At 58.5% G+C, this 13,762-nt stretch overlaps 2 protein-coding genes across 2 annotated transcripts; both read left to right on the top strand.

Annotated features, from left to right (window-relative positions):
- Positions 1 to 1,176: 1,176 nt before the first annotated feature.
- Positions 1,177 to 2,883, top strand: LMXM_27_1780 (casein kinase I-like protein; the record flags this gene model as incomplete). The annotated part of the gene is made up of 1 exon (XM_003876701.1): positions 1,177 to 2,883. The coding sequence occupies one exon, from the start codon at positions 1,177 to 1,179 to the stop codon at positions 2,881 to 2,883; it is 1,707 nt and encodes a 568-aa protein (XP_003876750.1).
- Positions 2,884 to 8,353: 5,470 nt separating this feature from the next.
- LMXM_27_1770 (conserved hypothetical protein) lies at positions 8,354 to 12,532 on the top strand (the record flags this gene model as incomplete). Its single annotated transcript, XM_003876700.1, has 1 exon — positions 8,354 to 12,532. One exon carries the CDS (start codon positions 8,354 to 8,356, stop codon positions 12,530 to 12,532), a length of 4,179 nt encoding a protein of 1,392 aa, XP_003876749.1.
- Between the last annotated feature and the right edge of the window lie 1,230 nt (positions 12,533 to 13,762).

Genomic DNA, 13,762 nt, shown 5'->3' with positions numbered 1-13,762 from the left:
GTCCTGACAGGCGATCTTCACACAGCCATGCAGCCAACGCGGCGCCACGTCACTCTGTGACTCACCATTCATGCCTAATCCACGGCCCGTAGCATAAAATCCGTCGAGAGCCCCACAGATAGGCCGAGTCGTGATCCTGCACACCAAGTGCGAAGGAGCGCAACTGGCGGCACGGTGAGGCGCGACATATAACTGGAGGGGCGGGTGACTCCGCACTCTCCACCGTGCATACACACACAAGCACAGGCATATACGTGTATCGGTGTGCTCTTGTGTAAAGAGACGCACTCTATTCCTGGCGGGATATGGCTGTCGGCGTGTAGGCGGCACAATCACGCACATATCGCCCTCAGCGGTCAGATGGACTGCAACAAATATGCCGGACTCGCTCAAGTGGCCTCCGTGGAACTCTCGCCTTCTCCCTTCTCTCACCCATTTCACCTGCTCACGCTGGCGACGGAATGCTGGCCGTTTAACAGCGGACGAAAGCGGAATCACACGCTCGCTTCAGAAAACGAAAGAAACAACAGAACAGATATTTTCGAGGGAGGGGTGTCTTTCTCTCTCTCTCTCTTGCTACCTTTTTCGTCTTTATCGAAACCTGTTGTGTTGAATGCGGGGCCACCCGTATCATCACTGTCATCGTCTTTTCTTGGCCTCTACTCTGTTTTCTACGTCATCTCACTCTGCTTGGCGTTCAATATCCTGCCACGAGAGATCCGCCCACTTTCTCTCTGTCGCGCTCCACGGCACTGCCCTTCCACGTCTGCATCTGTGCGGTGGTGGTTGGCTTCGGTTTGCTTCCCACGTTCCCTTTGCCCTCACGGCTTTCTTGTTTTGCGGCTCATCGCGAGACGAACTTGCGTCTCTGTTGGCCCTCGTCGAGTGTGTGATCCTTTTCTGGCTCCGTTTGCGTTGCTTTTCATCACTCTCGCCTCCCCGAGGCATCTATAACCCCCCCCCCCGCCCTCATCTCCCCCCTCTCTCTCTGCGTGTCTCCACCCCCTTCTCTCCCATTCTGCCTCTCCTCATCCTTCTGCAGCGCCATCTCGTGTAGCCCACAAAGCGCTTGGCCGGCGTCCCCTCGCTTCGTTTTTTTCTTTCGTTCTGTCGCTCGCTTGAAGACACCGCGCCCCACGCCCTCACATTGGATACACTGCTATCACACATCAGTACATGACACTGACGAGCCGTACCGCGCAGGCCGCGCACGCGCAGAACGATGTAGCGGCTCAAAGACCACCGCCACCACTTTATCCAAACATGAGCGTTGGAGTCAGCGCCGTACACCCGCATCAAAATCGCCCGTGCCATCCGTACGACAGCCAACCCGTGCGACCGCATCCACAGCTCGGCACCGCGCCTCCCGCGGTGATAGCTGGCGCCCCCCTTGCTCCTGAGCTGCAGCAACAAGCGCCACCGCCGCAGCAACCACAGCAGACCCACCAGCAGGGCCGCAGCAACCAACCCCAGAGCATCTTCGGCGGCCGCTTCACCCTTCTCGATCGACTCGGCAGCGGCGGCTTTGGCGATGTTTACCGCGCAGAGGAGCGCGACCAGCCGGTGCCGATCGCTGTCAAGGTGGAGCGGGTGACCGACGCAAACGCTCTGCCTGAGCAGTCTTTTCTCTTCCATGAGGCGAAGGTGATGCAGGAGATACACAAGTCTATCCAGGTTTACATGGTGACCCAGCAACAGCACCAGTTGATGCGGCTGCAGCAGGAGAAGGCACGGTGCGGAAACGGGCGGCGTGCCGAAAACGAGGCCGCCGCGGCAGCAGATGAGACGAAGCAGGAGAAGGTAGGGATTGCGAAGCTGAAGTACTATGGCCAGGATGGCATGAGCCGCGTGCTCATCATGTCCTTGCACGGCCAGTCCGTCGCAAATGTCCACCGGCAGCAAGGGCGCCTGTCGTTGTTTGCGACGGTGATGATCGCAGATCAGGTTCTCAGGAGTCTCGAGCACGTGCACCGCGCCGGGTACGTGCACGCGGACTTGAAGCCAGACAACATTCTGTTTGGCCGTGAGGACTCGGAACAGCTATACTTGGTGGACTTTGGCCTGAGCGTCCACTTCCGTGACCGCAAGGGCACACATCGTCCTCTCATCACGAACCACAGCTTCGTTGGCACCCCACGCTACGCATCACTGCGGACACACATGGGCCACACCCTGTCCCGCCGCGATGACATCGAGCAGCTCGTCTACGTCATGATCTATCTTTTTCGAGGCCGTCTGCCGTGGTCGGGTCTGCGCATCAGTGACCCGGATGCGAAGGAGAAGCGCATTGCGCAGATGAAGGCGGAGATGACGCTGGACTCGATCTGCGCCGGCTGCCCGGAGGCCTTCCGGGACGTCCTCAACTACGCTCGCTGCATGGAGTTTGAAGAGGAGCCACAGTACCAGTTCCTGTATGTGTTGCTGTGCTCTCTGCGTGACTCTTGCACGGAGTTGAGCAGCGATCTTAGCTGCGTGCCCGCGAACGGTTCTGGTGGCGTGATGCCGCAGATGCTCACGTTGAATGTCAACTGCAGTACTCGCCAGCACCCCAAGGACCAAAACGGCGGCGACGCTGTTGCGGACGGCGGTGCTGTGGGTGTGACTGCAGCGGACGCAGGGCTTGTGAAGAACACGAATACCGCGTCCGGCGTCGTTGAACATATCGACGGCGCTGCCGAGAACCCGATGATGATGTCGTCACGGGGCACTGGCGCGCCAGCCTTCTTCAGCGATGCCATCGGCCAGGGCTTCCTGTCGGGCAACGGTACAGATGCCGGACCACTATCGCCGCGCATTGACTGCCTAAATGGCCAGCCATTCGCACCCCCGCCGCTTGATCTGCAGCGGCCGTGTGGGTCACCGCGGCTGCGGCAGATGCGCTAAGAGATGGGCGGCACTGCCGATCCCCCTCCCCCACAGAGGTGTCCCGGCGACCGTGGAACGGTGGAAGGGGGAGTGGCAGGGAACCATTAGGCAAAGAAGAGCTTAAGTGCAGGTGCGTGTATGCTTTAGCCGGGTAGATCTGTCTTGGTGTTAGTAGGCGCTCAAGCGCACCTCTTCCTCACCAAGCACCCATAATCTTCCTCCCTATCTCTCCCGCTCTTTACCTCCCCCCTCTCTCTTAGCTCATTCTGTCGTGCGTGCGTGCGTGTGTGTGTGGTGTGTGTGTCCGTTTCGTTGGACAAGTGTCTTTCTTCCTTTTTGCCGTTTCTTCTCCTGCCGTACTTCTTTGGTCCTGATCGCCCCCCAACACACACACCCTTCTGTCTTCCTCCTCCCTCCCTCCCTTCTTGGGGCCTGTCTCCTCCGCCGGTCCTTTGTTTTCGTTGTTCCGATTCAGCCACCGTTTCCCATTTCCTGCGTTGACCTCTCCCTCTTTCGCTGTAACACACTTTCGTGTCGTGTCCTGACTCTTCTCCGTGGCTTCTCCACCGACCCTTCTCCCCTTGGTTTCTTCACGCTTGCAATGCTCGACGATGGCGTCTGCCCTCGCTGTACCCGGCCCCCTCTTATCCCATCCACCTCGCTTGGGCTCGCGCACACGCACGCGCTCCCGATGTACTCAAACAGGGTTGAGGTTGGACCTCGGCTATGTGCCTTCTATACCCCACACAAATACTTTGCCCCCCCCCCCTCTTGCCGTCCCTCCCACCACCACCACTACTGCCTCCCATCCCGCCAGTATTGCTTCTTCTCTTGCCCCCCCCATCACCTGTTGCTGTAAAAGGCGGCTGCCGCTGCTGCAACGCTCCGACAGCCGTCCCCGTCTTTCCCTTCGTCTTTGTTGCTGTTTCCATTCTTTCCTCTGCACCAGAAGTCCCCTCCCCTCTCCTCTCCCCTAGCCCGACAACGCGAGTACTGATGCGTCGAGGGAGGGAGGGGGGAGGGGCTGTCTGTATCATCACATGTACTGGCGGATTTTTTACCGCGTGCTGCCTTTTCCACCTCTCTATCTGTCTGTCTGTCTCTCTCTCTCTATCCAGCCTCACTGCCCCCACCCTCACCCCGTACCACCACCGTCATCATCATTGCCACCCTTCATCGTTTGGCTGCTCCTAAGACTGAACAGAGCTCATTTTTATGTGTTGAATCGCCTTCCGTCCCTTGTTGTTATATATTTTCGTCGGCTCCTCATGTCTCTCCCTCTCTCCCCCTCGCCCTCCTGATTGTGTGCATGCCTCCCCTCTATCCCCCCTCTCTCTATCCATCTATATCTATCTATGTGCGTGGGTGGGTCTCCCTTTCTATAAACTCATACCCCCCACTCCACTACCACTATACCCTTCTTCTTTCCGGCGTTTTACGCACTCTTATATGGTGCTCTCTTCCTCCCTCTCTCCCCCCAAATATCTGCGTTGCCTCGTGGGCTCTTGTAATGCTCGTTGTCCTCTTTTATCCCCTCCTCCTTCCCCCACTTGCGTCGTTTCATAGATGGTAAGCTTACGTATTCTCACGCCATACCCCCTCCTCCCTCCCCACTATTTGTTCTACACGATGGTGAGGACTTGCTTTGGACCGTGAAGGCTGACTACTAGCTCTCGCCCTCCACTCCGTACCTCCTGCCCCTCTCCTTCCCCAAGCGGGGCGAGTGGACACATCGGCCTTTGGGATTGTTATTGTTACTTCCCTTCGCTCTCTTTATCTTTGTACGCTTCTCTTGGTACATAACGGCGCGGGGAGATCGGGGGCACGATCGAGTTTTCGCTGCCCAGTGGAGGCCAAATCGTTGTTCTACCCGTCCGTGTTAATCCTGACTTCCATGCTCTTTGAGAAGGGGCCGCAGCGACCTTCGCGCTCGTTTTTCCCGCGGCCCGTGCCTTTATAGCATGCTCCTCCACCCACCCGACCACCTTCATGTCTCCACCAAGTGAGACGGGAAGCTGGAGGGGGCGGGTGACTCCGCACTCTCCTCCGTGCACACACCCACACCAACCCACCCACTCACACACACACACAGGCACACTGAGAGACAGACACACAGAAAATAAGTTTTTTTTTAGTACACAGACCGACACACCCACGTGCAACTTATTGCTGAGCAGACAAAGCCGTGACCAACATGTTGTATGCCTTCGTCTACTCTACTCCTCTTCCCTCCCCTCCCCTCCCCCCGCCCCGCCCCGCCCCGCCATACACCGTCGTCCCGCATCGCACCCATTCAGTTTCACGGAGTAGAAATCGAAAAGAAACAAGCAAATAAAAAAAGGAGAATGAGAGAGAGAGCAAGCGAGAGGCACACACACACACACACACACACACGCGACATGCACGTGGGACTGCCTCTTTGTGTGTGTGTTTGCGTGTGTGGGTGTGTGCCTCTCTTTTCTTCGTCCTGTGCGCATGCTTCTGTTTTATTATGGCCCGCGTTGTTCAAAACTTTATTGCCCCCCTCACCCCCTCTCTCTGAGCTGTTCACGTGTGGTGGCCTCCCTCTTCTTTATTTTCATTCCCATTTTAACACATACACACGCACACGCATACACACACACACAAAGAATGAGTCTCTCTCTCTCCCTCTCTGTCTCCCTCTCTGTCTGCCTGTCTGTCTGCCTCTCTCTCTTTTCACCGCTTCGCATGGCCCGATGATGTCTTGTACAGTGAGGGAGGGGACCCCAACAGTGTTGATGCCTCCCACCTCCTCCCTTTCCCTACGCCCCTTTTCTGTACTGCTGTTTTACATCACTCTCTGCTTTTCGCTTTGAGCGCACCGTTATTCGTACGTATATATATATATGTGTGTGTGCGTGTGCATTCACGTTGAACCCACGGCCGTTTCGTTGCTCTTTGCCTATCCGCTAGCGTACTCTGTCCTGCTCTGTGCAGGAGCTGGTGGTAATGGTGGTGGGGTGGGGGGAGGGGCCTTTGATGGATGGAGACGTGAAGGATGATGGCTTGGTGGTGTTGGTGTTTCGCGTCTGCCTGCTCATGTGTCACAAATTTTGATACTCTTGCGTGATGGCGAGGCGCAACAGGGACATCAGAAACAGGCCAACCTCATCAGTCAACAGCACCTCTCCCTTACCCTTTTCAGAAAGAGCATTGAACACAACTAAAGTCAGAGTTGTGGAAGGAAACAAAGTAAAGAGACCCCTCCTCCCCGCAGTGCAACATCACAGAGTTTTCGACGCCGTCCTCACGACAGGGGCCGTGCGAAGACCGCAGGCGGAGGTGCACATTTTTTTTTTCGTGAACAAGCTGGGAGAAAAAGGCGGGCGGAACTCGTAGAGAAGACGGACAGACGAGAAGTGGATGAGAGAGCAAGATAATAAAACAGAAAGCAACGCACCACCTTGAATAAATTTACCTTCTCCTTGTTAACGAGCAACAGCGTATCACTGCCCGCTGACATGTCGCATCAATTCCTCTTCCCTGATCCCTTCTTGCTTGCGTTGCCTTCATCTCGCTCCCCACCCCCTTTCTCTTCCTCCGTCCCCTTCACGCTGGTGGGTTTTCGTCTCGGCGCTACCGCGCTGTTCGCGCTTTTTCGCTCGTTCTCTGCCGGCCTGTCCCACTCGCTCCTTCTGTTTAGCCGGCGTGTGCCTGTGTGTGTGTGTGTGTGTTTCCCTCTTTCGTTCCTGATCATTTTGGCTGATGGACGCCATTCTCCCCCCTTCTCCCCCGCGCACCGGCCCGCCCACACATTTTTACGTGCGCCCGTGTGTGTGTGTGTGTGTGTGTGTGTGATAATCGGCGCATTCTCCCTCCCTCTCTCCCCCTCTCTCTTTTCTTTGACCTTTGTTGGCTTTCCCTCTTCGCTTCTGTGCCTTTGTGTGTACAGTGACACTCCTCCTAGTCAATGACGTGGACTCCGCGCACGGCGCCATGCGTGCACGTATGAAGACGGCGACCATCTCGACGTGCTGCTCTTCACCTTGTCTCACTGCGACCCCCCCGCCCCAACCACCCACTCCCCACCTTCTCCCTCTTTCAACGTCGTGCATGAATCGGGGCGTGTGCTCGCAGATGTGAGGTTTCCGCCTTTTGGCTTGTTGACTGTCTCTCTCTCTATATTCGGTGTTCGCCTGAGCGGTGAACATACGGTGCGCGGTGACGACGAGGAATGATGAACGCCAACAAAGAACGGCAGCGGCCTTCAAGAGCCTCATCGATGGAATCTGTAACGCCTTGTGTGCTCGTCTTCAAACTCCCTCTGCGCTTCTGTTCCCCTTGACAGCCGCAAGGCTCACCTTCCTCCATGAGCAAATTGCTTGTGGACCCCTCGCCTACACCTCACACGCCGAAGTACCCCTGTCCACGAGTACTCGCACACACACATATATATAGGACACAATGTCCACAGCTCTCGCTCCCCATCAACAGCGGATGGGGCAGTGCACACCCGACGAGTGGTCGGTGTAGCGGCGCTGCTTCGCTGCACACCTCCAATGCCACGCGTCGCGTTTGGTGTGCGCGTGCAAGGCTCGGATTTGGATGGGCGGTCGCACGCTCACGGTCTGCGGACTCGATGGCGAGGAAGTCTCTCTCGACGAGCACACCCATGCCCCCGTGCAGAGCGCACCCGGGGACACCCTGGGGGACTTGGCGCAGGCGTCCAAGGACGACGGCGCGGGCGCAGGCCACGCTGGCGCACCGGGCACATGTAACGATGGCAGAGCCGGGCTGCGTCTTCTACACAGCCACCACCCTCAGGCTACGGCAGGACACGTGCGCTCAGCAGACAACGTGGCGGTCGTAGTGCCTCGCGGGCAAGGTGAAGAGTTACCACTTGTAAAAGGGTGCGTTGGAGCCTGGGCCTCTCACTACCACATCGTGAGAACTACCAAGCCATACGGCAAAGACAAACCCCCATACGTCTGCGGGTGCGCCCCTGCAGGACACTCGCGTGGACGTGCGCGCACCGCTGTCGTCCGTTCCCCCCTTCAGGGTGGCCAGGTGAGTGGCACCCCAGTACTAATTGTCTCTCCTGGGGGAGGGGTGTACGTGTCTGTGCATGTGTGCTTGCCCTTTTCGGCCCTTCTGTCGCTGCAGTCCTCCCCCCTCTCTCTACCTTCATATCCGCCGAAAAACCTTCAACACGAATCTTCACCGCTCTTCCCTGTCCCGTCTGTGTGTGTGTGTGTCTGCTCGCTCGCACTGGCTCTCCCCACACCTCTCTCGCTCGTGTCTCCCCTGTTCTCCTGCTCCCCCTTCTCTTCGCATCCTTGCCACCCCCACCCCACTCCACCGCCCTTTACGCAGTGGGCGCGAAAACAGCATGTACCTCTCGTTATCCCAGCCTCCTTCTCCCTGTGCCTCTGCTCCTGTTTCGTGCCTGCTCTTCTCACTGCCAGCATACTCCTGCCTCTCTGCGCATGCTTAGACAAACACACAACAACTGTAGGGAAGGCAAAGTATGCGGCACGTGTTTTACATTTCCTCATCGTACGCGGCATTGATCTATGCCCTGATCACGGGGTACACGCTGCTTGCCTGCCTCTACATGGCCGGCGTCCTCCACTGGAGCGATATTATGGTGACGTCGTGCGGGGAGGACCACTACGAGTTCTGGCCTAGCATCAGCGCCACGGTCGGTGACAGGATGCCGGAGAGGCAGACGTGGCAGATTGCCTTCGCCTTGTGCACCCCGTTCCGCTTGGGCGCGAGCGTCTCTTTATTCAACGTCTTTTGGCAAAGAGCTTCACGTGGCATGGCGGACCTCTACGACCTTCGCAGCTCGTGGAAGGCCTTCCTCAGCAGCAATGCCTTCTTGGCGCTCCTAGCTCTTTGGGCAGATATCTGGCGACTCATCGGGGCCTCTGTGTACTCTGTAGTGACCTCGAAGGAGTTGCTCACTTACCACAACCTCGGCTTCTGCCCCCACCTCCCCTTGAGCCTTGTGCTGCAGGTGGCCGTGACGATGCTTGTGCGGCGCAATCAGTTCAACATGGCCATCTACCCCACCCAGCGAGACGCCACCGCCTCGTACGCGGTCAAGCGCATCTGCCTGTGCGGCGAGGCCATTGGTACCGTTGGCATCGTCTGCTGCTATAGCTACTACCTCCGCACGTGTGCGAACGGCTCACTCAGCTTGTCGAGCATCTGCGAGTGGGTTTTCTTCATCTTAAGCATTATCTTTGACGGCTCGGCTTGGTTTGACTTGAAGCAGGAGGGGTGGTGGCTGAGCGGGCCACCGAGCTTCTACCGGAAGCTTTATGCTCGTCGCACCCACCGCGCTAGCAGAGCGACGTCGCCGCCGCAGGTCAAAGGCGCGAAGGACGGCGCCAAGGACGGACACGCTGGCGGCGACGGCGACGTCGTCGTTAAGGTGCCGGTGTCCAACAGGGATGGCGACGCTACGCCAGAGTGCAGCAGCGCTGCTGCTGCCGAGAATGCGGTGCCGCTCACCTCCCCACCGTGTACCACCACAGGCGAGTTCTTCCTCGATCGCGCTATCATTCTGCACCGCTTCAGCCTCTGCAGCGCGCCGTCGAGGCTGTCGTTGTGGATCTGCGATGTGTACTGGGCACACATGTTTTTCGAAATGGCGGTGCACCTCCTCCAGCACATGTACTTTATGCCACTCATCGCCATGTCGCTCTCGTGGGAGGTGACCGTGGTGCTGGTGCTTGGCGCTCCATGCCTGTTGCGCATCGGCGCCTTCCGTCGATGGGCAACAGGGCCGTGCATCTGCGCGCGGACCTGGCTGAGGCCATCGCATGTGCCGATCGGCCTCAGTTACCGCACGGCGCCCATGTACATTCTCTTCTACGCGCTGGCGTCGATCGCCCACTTCCACCAGGTCATCCGCTGGAATCCCGGCAAGAGGATTCTGGTGATCGCGGTGGGTCCGCTGTTCCTCTCGCTGGCGCTCTACACACGCTTTCTGTACCCCTCCACGGTGACGCTCAAGGGCGCATTGACGGCGGGCAATGAGGACAGTCGCCGCATGACAATGACGCTGCCGCTCGGGTTGGTTCTCTGCATGCTTCTCCGTGTGCAGCATGTGGGCGTGTCGCCCTTCTTCACTAACCCCTTCTACGGCAGCATCTACGGCATCTTGCTGGGCCTGATTTTCACCACCATCATCTACCGCCATGCCATGATGGGCAACACACTGAAGGGGGAGGTACAGCAGGAGTGCAGCGCGCCGTCAGCCACGCAGATGAGCGCCACGGCGCCGCTGATGCGCGATTCGCATCGTGACGGCGATGCTGAGGAAATCCAGGACTTGTCGGTGGGCACCGCGAGCGGCGGCCGTGACGCTTCGCACGCCGACTGCATTGACAAGAAGGTCGCTGACGGTGCCGACATCCGCGGTGTCCACTTTAGTCTGAGCCAGATCGACGGGGGGAACGAGAACACTGTGTCGGCCATCGCCACGCTTTACACGCCGCCGTCCCCGGCGCTGCTCGGTGTTTTGTGTGGGTGCATCACTAGCATCGGCGTCACGTTCTTCAACTGCCCCAACTACATTCCACGCATGCTCGCGGTGGAGCCGTTCCCAGCAAATCTCGTCATCGCAGGCGTCTTCACGGCCGGGTTGTACTACTCTACGGACGTCCTTCCTCTCGCGCTCGTGCTGCTGCGCCCCAAGGGCCACCCGGACGTCGTGCGACGCGTTCTCTACGCCGTCTTCGGCGGTTCCTGGGCCCGCTTCGGTGTGCTCTTGGCCCTCAGCACCGCGCTGATGCTGTTTGCCACGCGGCAGACAAACTTCACGTACGAGGTGCCGCACGACGGGTACCCAGTGAGGATGGACACGCCAAGGGCGCAGGCGGATGTGAAGTACTGGGAGGCGCAAGAGACATTTTGGGGTAGCAAGCATCTGGCCTTCGTGGGCGGCCTCGGCTTCACCTTCTGCATTGGTGTGCTCTTCCCCTTCGCGATGGAGGTGACGTGGACGCACCAGCGCGACCGCCGCTTTGCACAGATCGCGGAGGTGACGAGCACAGAGGCCGTTATTCGCCACGAGTGCCCCTTCTTCCTGTCCTTCGAGTTCACATGGTTTCTGTGCGTGATCATCTTCTGCATCCTCTACGCGCTCTGCATCTCTTACCCGTTTGTGCCGATGGCGTGGCTGGTGCGTGAAAAGTCGCGCCCTCTCATCCTGGCGCATGTCGGCACGCTGTACCTCACCGCCTGGACTGTGGCGCGTCGCATCCGCAGCTCTCGCGCGGTTGCGGCTGCCATCACGGACGTCGCCGCGGCGCGGAAGCAGCGCTCCATCCAGATGATGGTCGTCATTGTCATCGTCTTCTCTTTTGTGTGGGTGCTTATCGAGCGGGTTACCATGGGCTGCGCCGATGCCACATTCCCAGCGAACAAGCAGACGGCTATCCGGTTCCAAGAGGAGGTCCTGCACCTGCACAAGATGCTCATTGAGCTGCGCAAGGCGCGCAACATCATCACGGACCCCTACATGAAGAAGTTCGAAACGGTCTACTACCGGGAGCACTTCGAGGATGCAGTGGCGAGCATGGACAAGAACATTACGGGGTCGAAGGACGGCGTTCTGGTGGACCCCAGGTTTAATCTGACGCATCTCAGCCGCGAGGACCGCATTGACGTTTGGGAGGCCGCCAAGGCAATGACTTTCTTCTCCGGAGCGATCTGGACGGTCCACTTCGGGTTGGACAACTACAACGTCGACTCCTTCTCCCGCATCGTGGAGGAGCTGCGCAAGACGGAGGCCAGCGTGATCGGGCTGCTGGAGAGTGACAGCATGCATCTCACGAACGGCAACCGCGACATGGTCGAATACGTTTCGTACCACCTCGGCTTCCGCTATACGGACTACGGGCCCACCGCCCTCGACAACACATACGGGTGCGCCCTCCTTACCCGCTACCCCATCCTGGACGTGCGCCGCTACGTCATTCCATCCCCTCTCGGCGAGCTGTCATGTGTCATTCACGCAGTGCTGGATGTGTACGGTCTGCCGATGCATACGTACGTCGGCCACTTCGGCAACACGGAGCACTGGGCGGACGGCTTACTGCAGTCCCAGTTTCTCGGGCGGCTCGTCCTGTCGAATCCGGGGCCGTCCATGTGGCTCGGCTACCTTGTCACCCATCCCGGAATGAAGGAGCGGTATCAGGAGTACACGGACCCGAAGGCACCGGGCAAGTTTCGCGATGCTGGGCTGGAGATGTACCGGCAGCACCCGTGGATGCGGCTGTGGGATCGCGGCGGCGACGAGGAGGAGCTGCCGGTGTCCGCAAAGCAACCAGTCAAGAAGACAGACTTTGACATCGAGGGGAAGTTTCAATACGTAGGCTATCTCGAGGAAGGCATGCAGGTGGACAGCCACTTTCGCCGCCCGCCAGCGGGCAAGCCGCCACGGCATTTCTACTACAACGACACCGGCCGTTACACGAACGCCCACCCGCGGTTCGAGTTCATGGATCGGTATTGCCAGTACTGCCTCTACAAGACCGGCGCTACGGCAGACGAGGTGGTCGGTGATGCAGGGAAGCTGCAACCTTACCAGGTGCGTCTGTTCGATTGGTGGCGCATCGTCGACCACGGGGTGGAGCTGCTGTCCGACACGGAAATTCAGGTCATCCAGCTTGCGTTCGAGAAGCGTACGTGAAGTAAGCCGATTGACAATCTGTTTGCGACGCGAGAAACGGCGGGCACAGAAGAAAGATGCTCAGGTGGGAGGGTTGGCCGTATGTTTTCGCCACCATCCTGACATCCGCAAGATGAACACTTTGCCTGCTCTAGGATTCGCGCGGCTGCATGTAAGCCTTATACTTGGACTTTTTATATTGATATATATATGTCTGCCTGCTTTCCTTCGGCTCTCTTCCCTAAAGGTGTGTGTGCTCGCTTCATCTGGTGACTGAGGTGCTCTTTTACCAGGATAGGGATGTGGTCTCGCCGTCTCCAGGTTTGAAAAGTGCTGGGAGGCTTTTGTTGGTGTGCATGCATATGACGAACGGAAGGAGGAGGGGGACAGGGGTGGTAGGGGCAGCGGCGGCGGCCGGCCGGCCGGCAAGCTGCAACGTTTTGTGCTACTGCTGGTGCTGGCGCTGCTGTTGCCGTGGCTAAGAGAAGGAGAGACGCCGGGTCGAACATAGGCTCGGGTGGTTTCTCTCTTCCTCCCTCCATTGCAAAAGCTGCTACTCCTGCTCTGCCTCACGTATTGAGCGACAGCGAGCGTGTGTCGGCGGCGCTTTTTCTTCTCATGTTCCTGTGCGTGATGGGTGCACCGCGTTGTCGTAACCACCCCTCCCACTCTCCTCCTCTCCCCCCGCCGCTTGGTGCTTCTTCGGCAAGATCATGTCTTACCCGCCCAGCACGCCCTCCCTTTTCCTTTCATCGTTGAACAACACGGCACGTTTCTTCCCCCTTTTCCCCTCCCCTCCCCTCCCCCACCGGAGCTTGTCACGGCTGTGCATGATGCGAAGGACGCCACACGTTTCTGTGTGCGTGTTAACGTGCTATCGCTCATTTTTTGTTTGTTGTTTTATATTCTCACTGTTGGCGTTCGTCGGTTCCCTCTCTCGCTCGCTCGCTCTCGCTTGCGCGTTTTCCTTCGTGGGTCTTTTCGCCTTCCCATACTCGGAAGAGGCGCACTCCTTCCATCTCCATCGCTCCAAGAGCGAAAGGGGGGGGGCGGGGAGGGGCGGGGAGGGGCGCACATACGCTCACGCTCTCTCTCACACACACGCACGCACAAGGGAAGAGAGAGATAGAGAGATCGACCCTTTCCTACGCAGACGCACTCGCATCCCATCGCACCTCTGTGCATGGCGTGCACGCCGTCACGAAGCCAGCACGCCGGTGACCGGCACTTTATCGTTTCTCATCTTTCCCA

Source organism: Leishmania mexicana, chromosome 27, assembly GCF_000234665.1.
Source record: "Leishmania mexicana MHOM/GT/2001/U1103 complete genome, chromosome 27".
In the NCBI taxonomy this organism is placed as follows: Eukaryota; Euglenozoa; class Kinetoplastea; order Trypanosomatida; family Trypanosomatidae; genus Leishmania; species Leishmania mexicana.
This window is presented reverse-complemented; position numbering and strand designations above follow the sequence as displayed.